The sequence below is a fragment of the Porites lutea genome, chromosome 11 (genome assembly GCF_958299795.1).
Source record: "Porites lutea chromosome 11, jaPorLute2.1, whole genome shotgun sequence".
Taxonomy (NCBI): Eukaryota; Metazoa; Cnidaria; class Anthozoa; order Scleractinia; family Poritidae; genus Porites; species Porites lutea.
In genome coordinates this window covers 22,120,227-22,136,561 of record NC_133211.1, presented here as the reverse complement: position 1 = coordinate 22,136,561, position 16,335 = coordinate 22,120,227, and the positions used below count along the sequence as shown (strand labels likewise).

Here is a 16,335-nt window from a genome sequence, read left to right as displayed (position 1 = left end):
GATCGTAGTGAAAAATAGGTGCCTTCAGCAAGAGACGACCAGTTTCCGATGGTTTAAAAAAGTTAGTAATGGTGGATATTTCTACGTGCCAATAACAAATTTATGGCCGAAAATGCACCGAATTTTTTCGGGCTTTCTTTTCGTAACTAGTTAACTACCATGATATTCTTTGCATTTATTACTTCATTCTGCGGTTCCAATATATGAAACAGAGGATATTACACGGCCGCTTGGAGATACAAAATTTCTCTTCGAGTGTTGAAAAATATTTCACTCGTTCGCAGCGCTCACTTGTGAAATTTTTTTCAACACTAGAAGATAAATTTCGTATCTCCAAGCGGCCATGTAGTGTTCTATTTATTATATAAACACCAATGAACAACCAAACCATTTCACTTTAATAGTTTTTTAGTGTGAAAGGCGCGATTTATTATGAAGCCATAGCAACGGTGTTATTTTCACATGTGAAGATATCAAGTTTTCGCGCGAAAGCTCGCCTAGTATTTCATTGGTGTTTATATAATTCATATATATTTCATTATCATATGCATTTCATGAGAATTATCTTTACCATTTTGACATCTCTCTTTTCTTCTTTTCTGTCATTCAGAATGGAATCGAACTTTGAACCTGATTCTCGAAATAGTAGTTTTAGTGACAAAGATCCTCTTGGAAGAACGCCACTGCAAGTTGGAATCGAAGTAACTATCGCAGTTTTGATATGTCTCGCTTGTATTGCTGGGAATGTAACAGTTGTGATCGCCATTCACAAAACTCCACGCCTTAAAACAGTCACCAACATGCTGGTCGAGAACCTCGCATGGACCGACATCTCCATGGCAACACTGCATCTGCCATTTTGGATTATGAGCATGAGCAGTGGTCGCTGGCTATTAAGTCACGTGGCTTGTAAGATTGTTGGGTTCTCCGAGCTGGTGTTTGGTGTAGCCTCGCTTCAAACGATGGCGGGAATCGCGTTAAACCGCTATTTCAGCATTGTCCGAAGAAACGTATTCATGAAGTATTTCTCGGATCGTAAAGCAACCCTTAAAATAATCATTGTTTCGTGGGTATTGCCTGTTGTTGTATGTAGCCCCCCTCTATATGGCTGGGGAACTATAGAGTTCAGCGACAAATTCACCGATTGCACAATGGGATGGAGTATCCCAGATATTTCCTATATCTCCTTTTTACTGTCAGTTTCGATTGTTATACCAATGATGGTTATTATTTGCTGTTACTTTGCGACTTTTCGGTTTGTGAAAAGAAGCTCTCGTCAGATTCAAAACCACTTACAGGAAGAAAGTCACAGACGACTGAAGAACAATGCGCCGTCAATCAAAAAAGAAACGAAAGTTATCAAGGTTTTTGTTGCCGTTGTTTTTGTGTACGTTTCCTGCTGGACACCAGTTTGCATTGTAGGTATTTGTGAGATAATAGAGTATTCAGCGCCACGTTGGGTTTATATTGTCGTGTATTACATGATGTTTTCTAGTAGTTTTTGTAATCCTTTAATCTATGGGTTGTTTAACCCGCAGTTTAGAAACGCGTTTAAGAAATTGTATAACAAAGATGCGTCTGGGAATGATAGTGGAGAGCTGCCCTTACAAAGGAGAACTGCCTTCTCACAGGAACAATAGCGTGTTAACATGAAAATATTAACTGCAGTTGTGAAAGCATTTTAAGAAATTATGAATTGAGAGAGAAGCCTGGGATTCAAGGCTTCAGGTTTTGTTCCTAGTTGCTAGTTGCATGTATTGTAAACACTCAGACCCATTTTGCGTACTGTAATAACTCTGAGAGCCTTAATTTAAAGTTCATTTTATTATTCCTTATAGATGATCTCAGTTTTGATCAAATTAAAACCATCTCAAACTGTTGTTTTGCTCTTTGTTCGATCTGGTTTCGGGGAGATTTTCTCGTCCCATCTACTTGTTCTTGGCACATTTCGCCGCCCTCCGCATTCGTCACTCTTGCACTGTCAGCGGTAAAAAGCTTTGATCGGAGAAATACCATCGACTTTTTTATTTTTAATTTTCACCCCATGTAAGGCAATCCGGTCTCCGGAATCCGGGAAATTTTTGCTTGTGAAATCCGGAATCTGGTAAATTTTGCCTTTGTGGAATCCGGAATTCCGGGTTTTGGAATCTGGACTACAGCTCAAGGAATCCGGAATCCCATTAAGGATTGGAATCCAGAATCCAAGTTACACTAAAAAAGACTGGAATACAGTGCCTGGAATCCGGATATCCACGGCGTGGAATTCCCTTCCATGGGGTGATGGATTCCCTTACATGCATGGGGAGATAATTAACTGCACTGAGCTGTTTAAAGAGAAGCTGCTATTGTTTAAGCATTATACATGACAAGTTGTTTAATCTTAGCTTTAGCCTCTTTATATTCTTCCTTCTTGAAGTATCGCTCAAGGAAAGGATCATCAAACGAATAATAATTATCCACAACTCTAAGAACTGTTAGCAGCGTTCTCATGTAAGAATCTGGCTTGGCTCCCTCAAGTGCAATTTTTCTTATCTCTCGCGATAACTCTCTCTTGGGTGCTGAAAAAAATACAAGAAAAGTGTTTTATAGCGTGAAGAACGGCTGGGAGTTACAGTGAAGGTAGAGATTTATGTTCAAGGTGATAACAAGGCGATGATAAGGATATCAATGGAGCCCTGAAACCCGCCATTTCTCCCGACCCGCCTGACCGCTCTTGGGTCTCCGAGGCTTGTGTGGCAACTTACGGAAACGTAATGAGGGAAATGTATTTCTCCAGTCGACCGACCTCTGTCTCGGCTGTCGAATGGACACAACTTGTCCAGTCGAACGAGTTGTTATTAAAAAAAAGTATTTTTTCACGCACTCGTGTCATGTCGACATTGAAAATGACTGATAAAAACTACGGCAAGAATTAACTCCACGGTCAAAATCCTATTGTTTGACAAAGATCGCTCGTGATGGCAACAAAAGTCATTTATCTCGCTTATTAGCAAGAATCAGAATAACTTCGATTAGAGCAATCGACACGAGCAGGTCGAGTAAGATTAATGACAGCTGAATTACTTCAACACTATCTTATTCTCGAACATCCTTTTGCCTGTATTTTGACTCTTAATTATTTGCACAAGACTCTAGAACGCCAATCTGCACCAAGCGCAAGAAATGGTTTTTCGCCCGAATACATAAAAATTGGCAAACCGCAAAATTAAACACAGCGAGCGCGCGAACCTGGGAGATCAATCTTCAAATTTGCGAGTAGTCACATGAATTATGGGTGGGTAGTACAGTAGAACGAAATGATGTCTAATAGGGTGGGCACGTAACTCCTACACTCCCGACCAATGACTTGTAGAATTCCAATCAAATTTCACCTTATTGTTGAATTCTACTTCGCCATTGGTCATTCGGATTCACGTGAGCACGCGTAAGAACAACAGCCAGTTAATTTCAATTGGCACAGCCCTCATTTTAGCTCTTTCCAACGCTTGTCAGTCCATACCACTTCTTATTATATTTTGTTATTACCATAATCTAGATTTTCCTTATTTCTTCGATTCCTTCTTTATTTTACCCCTCCCAAGTTTCACAGGTGATATCCTAACCTGCAAGCAGTGGTTTCTCCAGGGCTGGACGCTACGCTATGAGGGGAGATCTAGAAGCCGCTGTGAGCGACCGTTTACTTTTCCATCGAGCATGCGCGTCCACTTGACGCCTTCCTCAAGACGTCAAATGACTACACCTTCTCTTGTTTCGCAGGAAACATATCAGGCAATTTAAGATCCAACTACGCGAAGGCAACCGACCGGAGGGAAAGCTCTGAGATGCCCCCTCTATAACTTCAAAAACGCTCACGCTACGGCCACCAAAACCACACAGAATTATTTTCTCATCATTACCAACTTCTGGGCATGACTTGATTGACATAATGACGTAATCTGACGTCATTATGACATCGTATTGCTGAATTGATTGGCAGAATCCAAATTTCTCTCAAACAAGATATAAAGCGAAAACTGACTTAAATCCTACGGTTTTTGATAAATTCAAGAAGTTTGCTAACACAAAGATAATCTTTAACAATAGCAGGGATGTGATGATGATGTCATTTATTACTAAATAAAGAACTGCAAAGATTTGCCATCTTGAATCCGCCATATTGAATTAGTTGAATGTATCCCATTTTACTTAAAACCCGTATTAAATCAAGGTATTCTTAATGGGAAACTTGATCTGAGTGTAAAAAGAACCGTGGGAATATGAAATATGAAATTCCGAGAGATATGAACATGGCTAAAAATTAAACTCGGCATATTAAACTCATGTTTTTTCTCAAACTAGCCACTAAACAAAAAGCCTGGATTTCGTTAACAAATATAATAACTTGGATTTTTTAAAAAAATGCTAAATTAATTGTTATAGAATAGTGCAATAATTAAAAATAGAAATAAAACCTATTTTTTAGAAAAAATGCAAATTTTGAAAAACATGTCTGTCAAAACTCGGTTGCCATGGTAACGTCAATGTTGACGTACACGCCACGACGACTTTAAAATGTTCCAAAATAAATTTTAGTCGCTAAGTCAGGTGGTCATAGCTTGAGCGGTCTTGAAGTTATTCTACTCTTTGGCGAGGAAGGTCCTTCTCTAATAAGCAAAACAAAAACTTTCCACATGCATCACCCTTTTTGTACATTTCTTTGTCGTTTTTGCTCGACTACGAGGTAAAAATGCGTAATTTTGCGTTTTATGGAGAACGTAAACAAGCAAAATAACGCAAATTCACGGCAGGCTTGCGCTGAGTTAACAGTCATAAGCGTAAGCAAATGCACGAGAGGCTTGACTTGTTTAATACACAGCTATTTCGAGAAAGGTTGTCGCAAAAAGTGCACGCGACGATCCCGAAAGGTATGGTGGGTGGTTTTGTGTTCACTCAAGTTCTTCGAGGAAATTTGAAAGAATGGCCCGAGAGGCCATGGACGTATGTTTGCTAGTGCTAAAGGAAACAGCAAAAGTAGGTTCGACAGCTACAGTGTCGGGAACAGTGTATTGATCATATCCCATATTACCTTTCTCGATTTTCGGGTTCCCCTTTTTTCCGAAAACCTTTCTCGAAATAGCTGTATTCGTCCAAGGCGCTGGAGGGCAGCTCGATCAAAGAAACAAACGGTCGCCAGCAGTGGTTTCTCTCCAGCCCTTCATAGAGAAGTAGTGGTGTCTCAGCCACGACTACATCTTTTTGTTCCTAATATTAACTCACACAGGGCGTTCTCAAGGCATGTAAAATTCAGGTTCCCTTTCGTTACCTGCATTTTTCAATGGATAATCTGTGTACATTCCGGCCAGTTTTCGCTCCTTTCCCAGAATTCCATCATGCACTAGGCTGTCAAGGCAAACGGAAGCTACGTTATTCTCACAATTCCAAGTAGTGATGCAATCTCGGATCCAGTCCACCAGCTTTCGTTTGTAGCCCTCTTTATGCTTTGCTGCAATTTTAGCAAACAGTGCTCTGTCGAGGAATGTTCCGGTAGGTGCTGCGTCAATAACCTACGTTTTTAAACAATAGTTTTGTCCATCACTTAGATCATATAACGCTGACAATTTTAAAGATCTTTTAAGCTTAAGTGAACAAGAGAACTTTAAAATCTAGAACATGAAACTGAAATTAAGTTTATCTTACAACAGTAGCTCCTAACCGATGGACAAAACCCGTGGTTATCGGAAATCGAAACTCGAAAATCGTGGTTCTGTAAATCGAAACCTTTACGGTACCCAAAGTGAACAACACAAGCTATGGACGTTATTCTCTCAGTCTTATCAATGGAAGTAAACTGAAATGGAATTCCCTTCCTAACAATTAAATATTAGAATAATCCCAGAGTTAAGCAAATTCAAATTGGCCAATTTTGATGTTAAATTTGATAATATATCTGCTGCACCTTTTGCAGTTTATCTTATCAAATTTTATTTAAATTATTGAAGTTATATATTATCTACGTTTTCATTTTTTTATAGTTTAATATATGAATAAATAAATAATTTGCATTTCAGCTATTTATCTTCGAAGATATACTGGTAAGAATTTTATTAGTATATTCAATTTGAATAAAGTAATATAAATAAATAAATTATAAATAAAGAATTGTTGTATTGAAGAGAGTGTTGTATAATTGTTGTGAAATAAAACAAAACTGAAATGCAGGGTTAGCACTAAGGCAAAGGGCTGATTTATTATGGGCCAATATTTCGGCTAACAAAATTGGCCTTCCTCAGGTCCAGAACTATACCGAGAGAAAATATCTTTTAACGACCAACAAAATTAGCCTTCCTCAGGGCCAGAACTATACCGAGATATTTTCTCTCGGTATAGTTCTGGCCCTGAGGAAGGCTAATTTTGTTAGGCAAAATTTTGACCTGTAATAAATCAGCCCTTTGCCGTAGTGCCATCCCTGCATTTCAGTTTTGTTTTATTTCACACTTTAAGTGACGTCTAGCTACAGCATCTCTTTGATTAGAGATCCGGCAAGAGGAACCAGTCAGTTATATTTACGCATTGCGTGGACCTTTGCATTCAAACAGTTTTTCCTATTATTTTGTATTGGCTCTTCATATGAAATTCTACACTGAATTCATAAGCCGAGATCAGGCTCTATAAAACTTGCTCTTAAAATCGGATCTTAGGGATCCAAAAAGGCAAACTGAGTGAATGCAACAGAAATGGCATTTCAAGAAAAAGAAAGACAAAAAAAAAAGACAAGAGTATATACTCTATCCAGCTAACCTTAACCCAGATGTCAGTATATTTTACGAATAGAAATTTCTTCTCTTCAAACTCTATCTTTATTTTTCCCATGGCGATTAAATCCAGGAGAACAGCACATACGGACCCGCCTATTTTATTCTTTGATCCCTGGCGTCCATTGACATCACCTGTTGAGCTGTTCTGCCACAAGAGGACATACGCCTCTGATAGCTGTAAGGAAAACAGTCTGTGTCAGCGAAGAATAAAACCTCTAGATCTCAACTTATGATCAAGAATCATGAGAATATCTGTGTTACTTGAGAAATAATGTAATATGAGAAATAATTTGAACACACTCGTAAACTGCCATTAAAACTGTAACCTGTACAAACATAATTATCAGGGTTGATTTTCACACACTAATAAAAATAGCGGTGCTCTGCATCCAAGAAATATTTCCAGAAATATTGGTAGTGACTTGTAATCACGTGACCGTTTTTCCGACGGCCCGCCCGTCCGTCCGCACCACAGGCATACCATCAAAGTAAAATAACTCACTCAACGGTGTGGCAACCCAAATGCAACTCGAGATTCTTTTGGGGAAAATTGTATGGCCAGCCGCGTTTAATGAAGCAGAGACAATTTGAAAGCGGAAATTGTTTCTAAATCCGTGTGGGTTGTATGAAGTATTAAGCTAGATTAATTGTCAAGTCCACAATTCTGCCAATTTTGGAACATAGAGAAGAGAAAGACAGAGAAAACTACACTTAAACGAGAACAGCAACACAAGCAACGAAATTTTTAGTGAGCACAACGACATTTTCTCCATAAAACGTGTAACTAGCAAGTTTCACATTGCAACAACAACGGCGAAGAAATGTACAAAAAAACTGAATTGGTGTTTTTCGCTAATTAGACCTTTTGATTTTTTTGCCTTTCTCTTTACCGTCGCCTTCTAGCGTTACACGATTCTATTTTTTGTTTGAGTAAATTATAAGAATATTAACGAGAGCTTCGCTTTCAGCCCTGGCTAAATCTATATTTTAACCATGATAACAACGTATTAGAGATTCTTGACAGTAGGACGGAACTGCATACTCATAATAACTGTGCTAATAAAAAGAATGGCGAGAAGACACGGGGAAAATGAGGACACAATAAATATTTTAGGGAGCTAGGAACAAGGGTTCATTAAGTAAAAATTTCAGTACGAAATATCTTTTGACGAAATAATATTTTTGAACAGAAGGTTGTGTGACCAGCCAGAGGACCCATCAGATATTGGATATGACTCATCCTCTGATAAGTCCACCTCGACTTAGTGAAGGCCTTATTTTATAGATTTGCTCACTGGTCGAGCTCAGAATAGTTTTAGCTAGACGACTGCTCGAGGCGCGAGTGAAGGCCCAGGCCAGGGTAAACTCAAACAAGATGCAAAACGTATAGAGAACGTCTGAGGCTAAAAATACCAACAAATTCAGAAGTTGATTTTTAACACTGAAAGACTAATAAACATAACAGACGAAAAGGAGAGATTGAAAGGTCACCTTAGTTTACTATTGGGAAATTGAAATACGTGCATTTGGCATTGGATCAGAATAGGATATGATTCATCCATTTTTACAGCTCCAATTCTCACTGAGATTTTTCTCGTTTTTTGGAGGGACTATCTGGAAGCTTTACCTTAAGTGATCTTTGCAGAATAGCTTTCCGGTCGAAGTGAGGAGAAGCAATAATTCCACATATTGTGTACTTCATGTTATCAACGATTGTATCTTCATCAGTAGAGTCATTTGCAACGACACTGACCGCCGCTGCGTTAGCACCGGCACATTGTGCCATGTCTGAAGGCTTGGAGATGAAGTTTTGATTAAAACATTTTCGATCGCGAAGGTCTTTTATGTTTTCCTAGCTTGTTACACAATTACCTCATAAGCTATTTTAAAAAACGTCGACGACAAAGGGGTTTACTATTTCTCTTTTGTGAAATGCCATATCACGACGTCAGAGATCACTCAGTGGGTAGGCCTGGATCAGTTATCAGAGTGCTCTGCAGTATTTTTCATTCTTAAATGTTATCCAAATAGAGATAATGAAGACTAAAGCGACTCATTAAATGCGTCTTTAGTTTTGAGTGATACGGCTTTTGCACGGATTCTGCTCCTACCCTGTTGCCAAAATTATCGTTCACATCAGTGCCGTCAGATAATCACAAGATCACGAGACACTTTGAGGGCCGGGAAAGTGACCATCCGTCAGTCAACGTGGGCTCAAATATTGGCATTCAGTCTCTGATCCATGTATCGAGACAAAATATTCAAAATATGCAGTATCATTGTCGTGTTGCTTTCTGTGTAAACCTCAGCCTCGCTCCCAGTTTGGTTTTGACGTCACCCGTCAAGCGTGTCGACTCAATCGCATCTTAATTTCACGATGACATTTAATTACAATCACCAGATATCTATCTCGTTCTTGTTTTCTGATTGAAAATTTTCAATTCCGCTGAGCTTCGAAAAACAATTAACCTATTTAACTGGCAAAAGAAAAAAAACTTAAAGGATTGTAGTAAAATGACGTCATCATGCAAGTGTCTTATTTGTCTGGGAACGAGGCTGGTCATTCGCTACCTCGTCTGTATATTGCAACATTCTCTATCGAATGATAAAACCTAGTTTTTCGGAGACACAAGCAAAGCGTAAGAACGAGCATTATGATTGGTTTATCCTTCTGCTTGTGCTGCCGACAGTCTCGATTTGACTTAAATCGTAGGCGAAGGAGTCATAGTTGGAGTCAGAAGAAAATGGAAATGTTCTAGTTCGTCCGTCTCCGATTCCGTCGAACTTATGCGGTATATGTCTCTTGTGAAAACCAACCCTCACCGGCACTGCATGTGAAGTTTACTCCTGCAAACCTTAACCCTGAACAGGCTAACCGAAATGTTGTACAACGACTGAACTTGCGGATTAGCCTAACAGGCGCTTCATAAGCCAAGCGAGGCAAACGCGGCATTTTGCGCGCGCTCGTCTCGCGCTTCGCGCAAAATGGCTTGGCTCATAAAGCACCTGTTATGCAGGTAACTCGCGGATATGCTGTTGTGATTATCAGTTAAGGAGTATTTTTTTCGAGGTCGAATTTTGGACCACAGATAATCTTCGTCTCAAGCCTGCCTGTCTGCTCTTTGTCCTTCTTCCCAATATTTGAATCTCTGCCTCACAGCTGTTCTTTGTGTCGTCACGCAACGCTCTTCCCCAGCCGTTTGTGGGGAGGAACGTTGCTTTACGACACAAAGAACGGCTCTGGAGCAGACCATTAGAACCGGTGGCTATTTTAGATCACAGAGTAAAACACGAAAGAGGTAAAAAAAAACTAGTAAACTATAAAATGATTAAGGGATAAAAGATTATATTATTTAGGATGAGGAAGGTAACTACATGCGTGCAACCTCGTCCCCAGGCCCCAGGGAAAAGAGCCCTGGGGACGAAGTGACATGCATTGCCTGACTGGATGACACACGAAAACTGATTGAAAAGTAAAGCCTAGATGTTTCGAGATGAAAAATGTTGGGATAGCTCCTTTAAAAACGAAACAAAAAAAACTTAAATTGATCCATCAGTCACAATAGATAAAAACTTTTTCCTAATGTCTACCAACCTTGTCCGCCAACCTTGTTCGCTTTGAGCCAGCAAGCGAGTCAGCGACCCAGTTTCTACTTTCACAAAGTGACTAGACAACTTTTTTGGGCATATTTTTTTTATTATTTTTTTAAAATTAGGAATTAAGGGTTAGATTATTAACAGAAGCTTTTGCAGGCTGCTAGGCAATCTTCGTCTGCTTTAAAATTCAACCGAAGATTGCAAGTATGCTTTACAGTATACAGTTTTTATATCTATTTTGTAGGCCAAGTCAGGAACTGCTGGCCAAATTCAGTCTTTCTACTTCCTTTTAATGTGTTTAACGGAAGAAAATTCGTGCCACCACAACTGAAAGCTTTGGCTTTCACGCCACGACAATAATAGAGTCTGAACTGACGGAAGAACTTCAAACTTCTTATGTACAAATTCCTCGCTCTAAGCTACGTTGCAGCCAAGGTCCTGCAAGGTCATTATCGCAGAAGTCAATCGTGAGACTATAACTATAATGAAAGGTGTTTTCCAGTAAACGTAGTTTTCTTACTTCCGTTATGACGTATCTATTCAAAAGCAAAACAGGAAGTGTCTTGGCAAGTGTCTAAAGTAAGCCTAAGGCCAGGTTTGGACTCCGAACTTTTCATGAGCCGAACCTATAGATCGAATTAAGGCTGACCCAAATTATTTAGAACGGCTGAATTGACTCAGACGCCGATCTTAATTCCAGCTGAACTAAGATCGAAAGGCGAAAAATGCTAATTTCGGTCAAACTGGGTACAAAATACGTTATAATTACAATTTATACATTGGCTTCGGTACATGAAAAGTTCGGCGTCTAAATCAAAGCCGTTCGAAAGTCTCTCCAAAGGCGAAATTCCCGGCCGTGCTAGGCGAAAACAACGGCTGAGTCGTTCCAAATTGAAACAAGCGTTCCTAATTGATTCAGACGCCGAACTTTTCATGTACTTAATTCAATGTATATTAGGTTCGGCTCATGAAAAGTTCGGCGTCTGAAACGGGCCTAACAGGAACGTCACAATAACTGGCAGTTCCCTTAAACGTACTGTCTAATGTTTTTGTTGGTGACTATTTCTCTCGTGATTATAATCACGAAAATGTGACATAAAAAAGTGTATCTGAATAACCACCACTAAGCTAATATTAACAATCAAACGGAAAGATTCGCCAAAAGTGAATAAGATTTATTTTGTATATGTTTTTTCAAAATTTGAAAGTGAATCAGTACCAAACTAGGCCAATAAAGCCCGTGAAAATCAGGGCACGAAAATGCAACGAAGGATGTCAGGGCGTGCCAAAATCACCGGATGAAGGCATTTATGACGTCCTCTGAATCACTGAAGTTGAAACCAAATGGTGGATTGGCAAATAGTCTCACGTAATTTAGTTTCAGCTTCGTGACAGTTGGCAGTTGTCAGCATTATATAAACTGGTCTCTTCAAAAGAGTTTTGCTCCCGAAAGAAGTCGCTTGGCAGGCATGAAGGCGCCTCTCATTTGCAGTCTATTTGTTGTGAGTTTTCTCAGCGCAAGTGTGTCCAATTCTTCTAGGCAAGGTTAGTATTACAATGTATGAGAACCGAAAATACATAACTGACTGCCCTAACAGTTAAGAAAAAGGAACAATAATGTTTATTAGGCTTTCAGCGCAGCTGGATCGGAATAATGGCTACAGGCAAAAAGTCCTCAGAGAGCCGGGAGGCAAAATATTCGTTTCTCCAAATAGATGCGGAAACTAAACTAAACGTAATTCAGGTTTGGAACCATTTATTGCTTAACAGAAAATTTAGTTATGAACTTGAAAACTGAATCTTTCCATGCAGATTCAGACTATCGTTTTTGTTAAGAAAGCCTTAAAAACTAGTACGTGCTCCGCCATTTGTTGAAGGCTGAAACCTTTGACGAATGTTTTTGACAGTGTGTTTGAAGCAATGTGAAAGGTAAAGTTGAGCTGTATGATATGGTTATTGCCTTCTCCTAATAGAAAATGAAGTCTAAATTAGCGTCGGAAGATTTTGAGACCAGTGGGTTTTCTCTACGATAAGTAAAACTAAGAAGAAAATGCCGTTGAAAAGGTTGAAACCAAATGCTGAAATGAAATATCGGTAAATCTCTCATTCTGTTCAGTAAAAAATAAAAAAAGTAAATATTCAGAGGAACTCCTGGAGGGAAACTTAACTTTGATGAAAGAACTATCTTGATGAGGTAAATTCAAAAGGTATTTTTTTTCTTAGCATAACCGACTGAAAAGTATGCTCTTTGAAATGGTCATTCCACCTGTAGGCCTACAGATATAAAGTTCCTCAACGTGTGTTACAGCAAGGAGCTCAAAAGTGTGGCACTTTTGATTTGTTTACGTTCTTTCGTACAGATTTAATCCAATCAAAAGCCAGCTGTCCTCTTCCTGGAAACTGTCCTCCACTTCTGATTGGTTATTGTTTGCATGAAAGAATGTGAGTTTATAAAGGAAGTCAAACTTTTGGGCTCCTTGCTCGGTAAGGCTTGGACTTTCTAATGCAGAGGACCCCCAGCGGAGCCTTAAGAAATGATGCTTGCAGATCGTAAGAATAGGTTTGTTTCAGTCGTGAAACTGAGAGGAATTAACATTCGCCGTGTTTGATCGAATAAAAGTGTTATACACAGTCACGTCATTTCCTGCTCCTGATGACATCACAAAACGTGTTTCTTCAAATGGGGCACATTTGCAAATTAAAAATTCGAAACTTTTCGATGTCAAAGTGGCCTTAATACCGTTCTCAACACGGTCTCGCTTTTTAACGCAGAATTCATTCTATCCCTTATCAGTTTTTTGTGTATTTGTTAAGTAAAGTGACCTGTTTTACTCAATTGACGGTTTCCGATAACACATGGACATGACTAAAAGGCGGCTTTCTAAAGCCCTTACTAGTAGCCATATATGATAAGGCGAATACAGTACAGTTTGACTAAGTATTCCTCATTTTCAGTGAAACATTTTGATCGTTATAAGGCAAAGGTGAGTCACATGACTGAGACGTACAATAGAAAAGCTCATAAACATATACAACATATAAACATGAAAAAGGAACTTACTTTCCAAGTTTCACAAAGATGAGAGGAATGTTTCTCCTTGAATTCAAACCCACTGAATTCGTGGTTGAGTCAAGCCTTCGGCACATGAGTCAAAAAAATGGCCTTTTATGCGTTCAGAAATGTTTAAAAAACTTTATATATCTCGCCGTAAAATTTCCTCATTTTCTCGCAAAATTATCTCCATATATATGTCATGTTATTTTGGACTAAGGGACGGCTTAGGCGACTCAAATGGGCTCTATGTTGCGCCGCAAGCGGATGATTGTGTTTGACGCGGCATGATTCTCCATTATGTATAGCCTGCGCTTGCGTAGCAAGCGTTTGTTTGTCAAGAAAGTTCGGACGAGAGCAAAAAGGAGAAATGAAGAGGGAAGGGGAGGGGGAGACACTCGGCGCCCACGCAATAACTCGATTGGAAACGCTTGTTAGGCAGGCCACATTATCATAAGGGAACGGATCTGGCATCCAATGTAATTTCCAGGATGCCTAACACAGCTAACACAGTTTTTAATTCCGGGTTTACATGGATAATGGCAAAGTGCCAGAAAAGCTTAAAGTATGCGGCCTCCCGAAGAGTTCCAAATATCACAAACTTTAATATATGACTTTCCTTTTCAGGTTCCTCGCATCAGTCCTTAGAGTGTCACACTTGTTATTCCGATAAGTCCTGGGGTGACTGTCATCGCAATGCAAAGGTCCACAAGTGCCCGTCATTTCTGAACACCTGCATGAAAGTACACCGCACAACAAGGTACCCTGGAGGAAAAGCGGTCCATCAATTCGCCAAGTCGTGTTTTGCTAGAGATGTGTGTAAAATGTCTTTCTGTGAACAACGAGCCACAAATGAATCCCACGTGACCTGCCAAGACCTAAGCTGCTGCTCCACTCCTCTCTGTAATTATGGGTAAGTTGAATTCAATCGTCTTTTAATTCTTACCGTACCCACGTAAATGTTACGCGCCTAAGTAAAATAGAAGCAATGTGTGAAGTACGAAATTTTCCCTGTCGTGAACTTGAACTTGTTACAGGCATTGCCTCATCTATCTTTGTCAATGAATTAAGTTTAAATCTAAAATTTCCGTTGTAAAAAAAGTTTTGGGAGATACTTTGCACCAAAAAAATCTTTAAAAGTTTTGTTGTCATTACCTAAGATTTAAAAGATAAAACTCGGCTACTGCAAAGATCCTTTCAGGGGAACGTTTTGTTAGGTGGAAATTAAAGCACTGAAAAAAGCGTATAACGGATAGTTGTATAGTACTACAATGGAAGCTCTGGTAAGCAGACGCTCGGGACGGGTCATTAGAGTTAGTACGGGAGTTGCCTAATTACAAATAAACATTGAAAATGAAACAAACAAACAAACAAACACTGAGCTGATATAAATCATTGTGATGAGCAGCGATATGAAGTTGATATATAGTATATATCGACTGGGAAAAACAGTGGACCACTGAAGTATTCATTTGTTCAAAAGTAATCAACGCTTTCAAGCGATAGAATTCGTGGACCGACCTGTTCTCGTCTCGTCCCATAACTAATTCTTTATTTTAACGTAACATCGTGGTTTGCAATCGCGCTGGCTGAGATAAGAACTAGACGGATTTTAAGAGAAAAGGCGGACTGTAAGCAGTCTAAGTTTGTATGGGAGTTAAAACGTGGTTAAAGTTTGTGAAGGTGGCAGTAAGCAGAGCGTCCACTGTATAAATTATGTAATTTTTTGGTTTCATATCCTTTCAGAAATCCCGCCAAGGTGCGTCATTCGAAGTCTGTCGGAATCCTGAAATTGCTAAAAATGAAAGAAGTAATAAAACATGAATCAAAATGAGTTTGAACTGTTCAGCAACTAATAAAGATATCGAAAGATATATTCGCTGTAGCTACTATCAATGTTGAAAACATAACTTTTTACAAGACTCGATGAGTCAGATATGGTTAGAGACCATACCTCTTGTCCAATAAATTTATGTAGACTTTATTCATTTAACCCAAAGGATAAGACACAGTAAAACCTGCAATTAAGAACCTTCATTTTTCTTAAGTTAGCCTTAATAGGCGATGTAGGGTCTTGAGTAGGTTCTTATTTTCTGGAAAAAACACAGAAGCTTAGAGTAGTTAGTGGTATATTCAGCTTATTCCTTACATAAAATCTGTATTCCACATTACATTGCAGTTGGAGTGATAAGAAACCTTTGTCTCCAAAGAGTGTTCTGAATGTTGTCTTATCTTATGTGCCTAAGTGTACAGAATTTTTTTTATACAGATTTTAGAAAATAAGAACCTGTTTTAAATTTTAGGCTAAACAGGTTCTTGTTTAGAGGAGGCCTAACTGATAAATTTGAGCCCAACAGGTTCTTAAAATGTTAGACGCGGGTTTTTACTGTACCTTAAATTGTCAATTAGTAGTCAAATCTTCTCTTGGTATTTTGATGACCAATGTTCACACGGTCATCATATTACGCAAACTTGTCAAAGAGTTTTGCACATAGAAAATCAGCTCAAAAGTCAGTGATAAGGCCTACTTTGGAACCTTACTGATTTGCCATAAATTAAGGCGACTTATTAATGTCATTTTAGGCCACTTTAGGCGATTGCCGAGGGAAAAAACTAGTTTCCCCGTTGCGCTCTATCTAAACACCTGGAACTGGCCAGCGATTTTAGGAAAATTTTCTCAAAATGTTATGCGATTTAAGGTGACGTAAGGTCCCAGAGTAGGCCTATGAATACGATGGTTACTTAAGTATGTTAGACTATTTTTCTTCAGTAAATAAATGCATTTTTCTCTACCCTCTGCAAGGATCAGATTGCCACGACAATAAAAATAAAGATGATGTTGTCCTGTTGCCTTTTAATATGAGCTTTATCAACCAGGCTGGCTCACTTTGG

The 16,335-nt window shown here is 39.0% G+C and overlaps 3 protein-coding genes across 4 annotated transcripts in view; 2 read left to right on the top strand and 1 right to left on the bottom strand.

Annotated features, from left to right (window-relative positions):
• Positions 1–1,775, top strand: LOC140951841 (melanopsin-like). Its single transcript, XM_073401198.1, has one exon. The coding sequence runs from the start codon at positions 546–548 to the stop codon at positions 1,638–1,640; it is 1,095 nt and encodes a 364-aa protein (XP_073257299.1). The 5' UTR covers positions 1–545; the 3' UTR covers positions 1,641–1,775.
• Positions 1,776–2,227: 452 nt separating this feature from the next.
• Positions 2,228–8,677, bottom strand: LOC140951842 (uncharacterized). The gene is made up of 4 exons (XM_073401199.1): positions 8,422–8,677; positions 6,778–6,969; positions 5,303–5,543; positions 2,228–2,558 (listed from the first exon to the last, which is right to left on the bottom strand). The coding sequence occupies exons 1-4, from the start codon at positions 8,578–8,580 to the stop codon at positions 2,350–2,352; spliced, it is 801 nt and encodes a 266-aa protein (XP_073257300.1). The 5' UTR covers positions 8,581–8,677; the 3' UTR covers positions 2,228–2,349.
• A 3,105-nt stretch (positions 8,678–11,782) lies between these two features.
• Positions 11,783–16,335, top strand: part of LOC140951575 (uncharacterized) — a 50,691-nt gene continuing 46,138 nt past the window's right edge. Inside the window, exons 1-3 of one of the 2 annotated variants that reach the window (XM_073400855.1) lie at positions 11,783–11,936; positions 14,071–14,356; positions 15,190–15,299. In XM_073400855.1, the coding sequence (XP_073256956.1) occupies positions 11,861–11,936; positions 14,071–14,356; positions 15,190–15,277 (450 nt within the window). In that variant the 5' untranslated portion in view covers positions 11,783–11,860 and the 3' untranslated portion in view covers positions 15,278–15,299. Of the gene's footprint in view, positions 11,937–14,070; positions 14,357–15,189; positions 16,302–16,335 lie in introns of those variants that run through there. The other variant, XM_073400854.1, reaches the window with a different exon arrangement.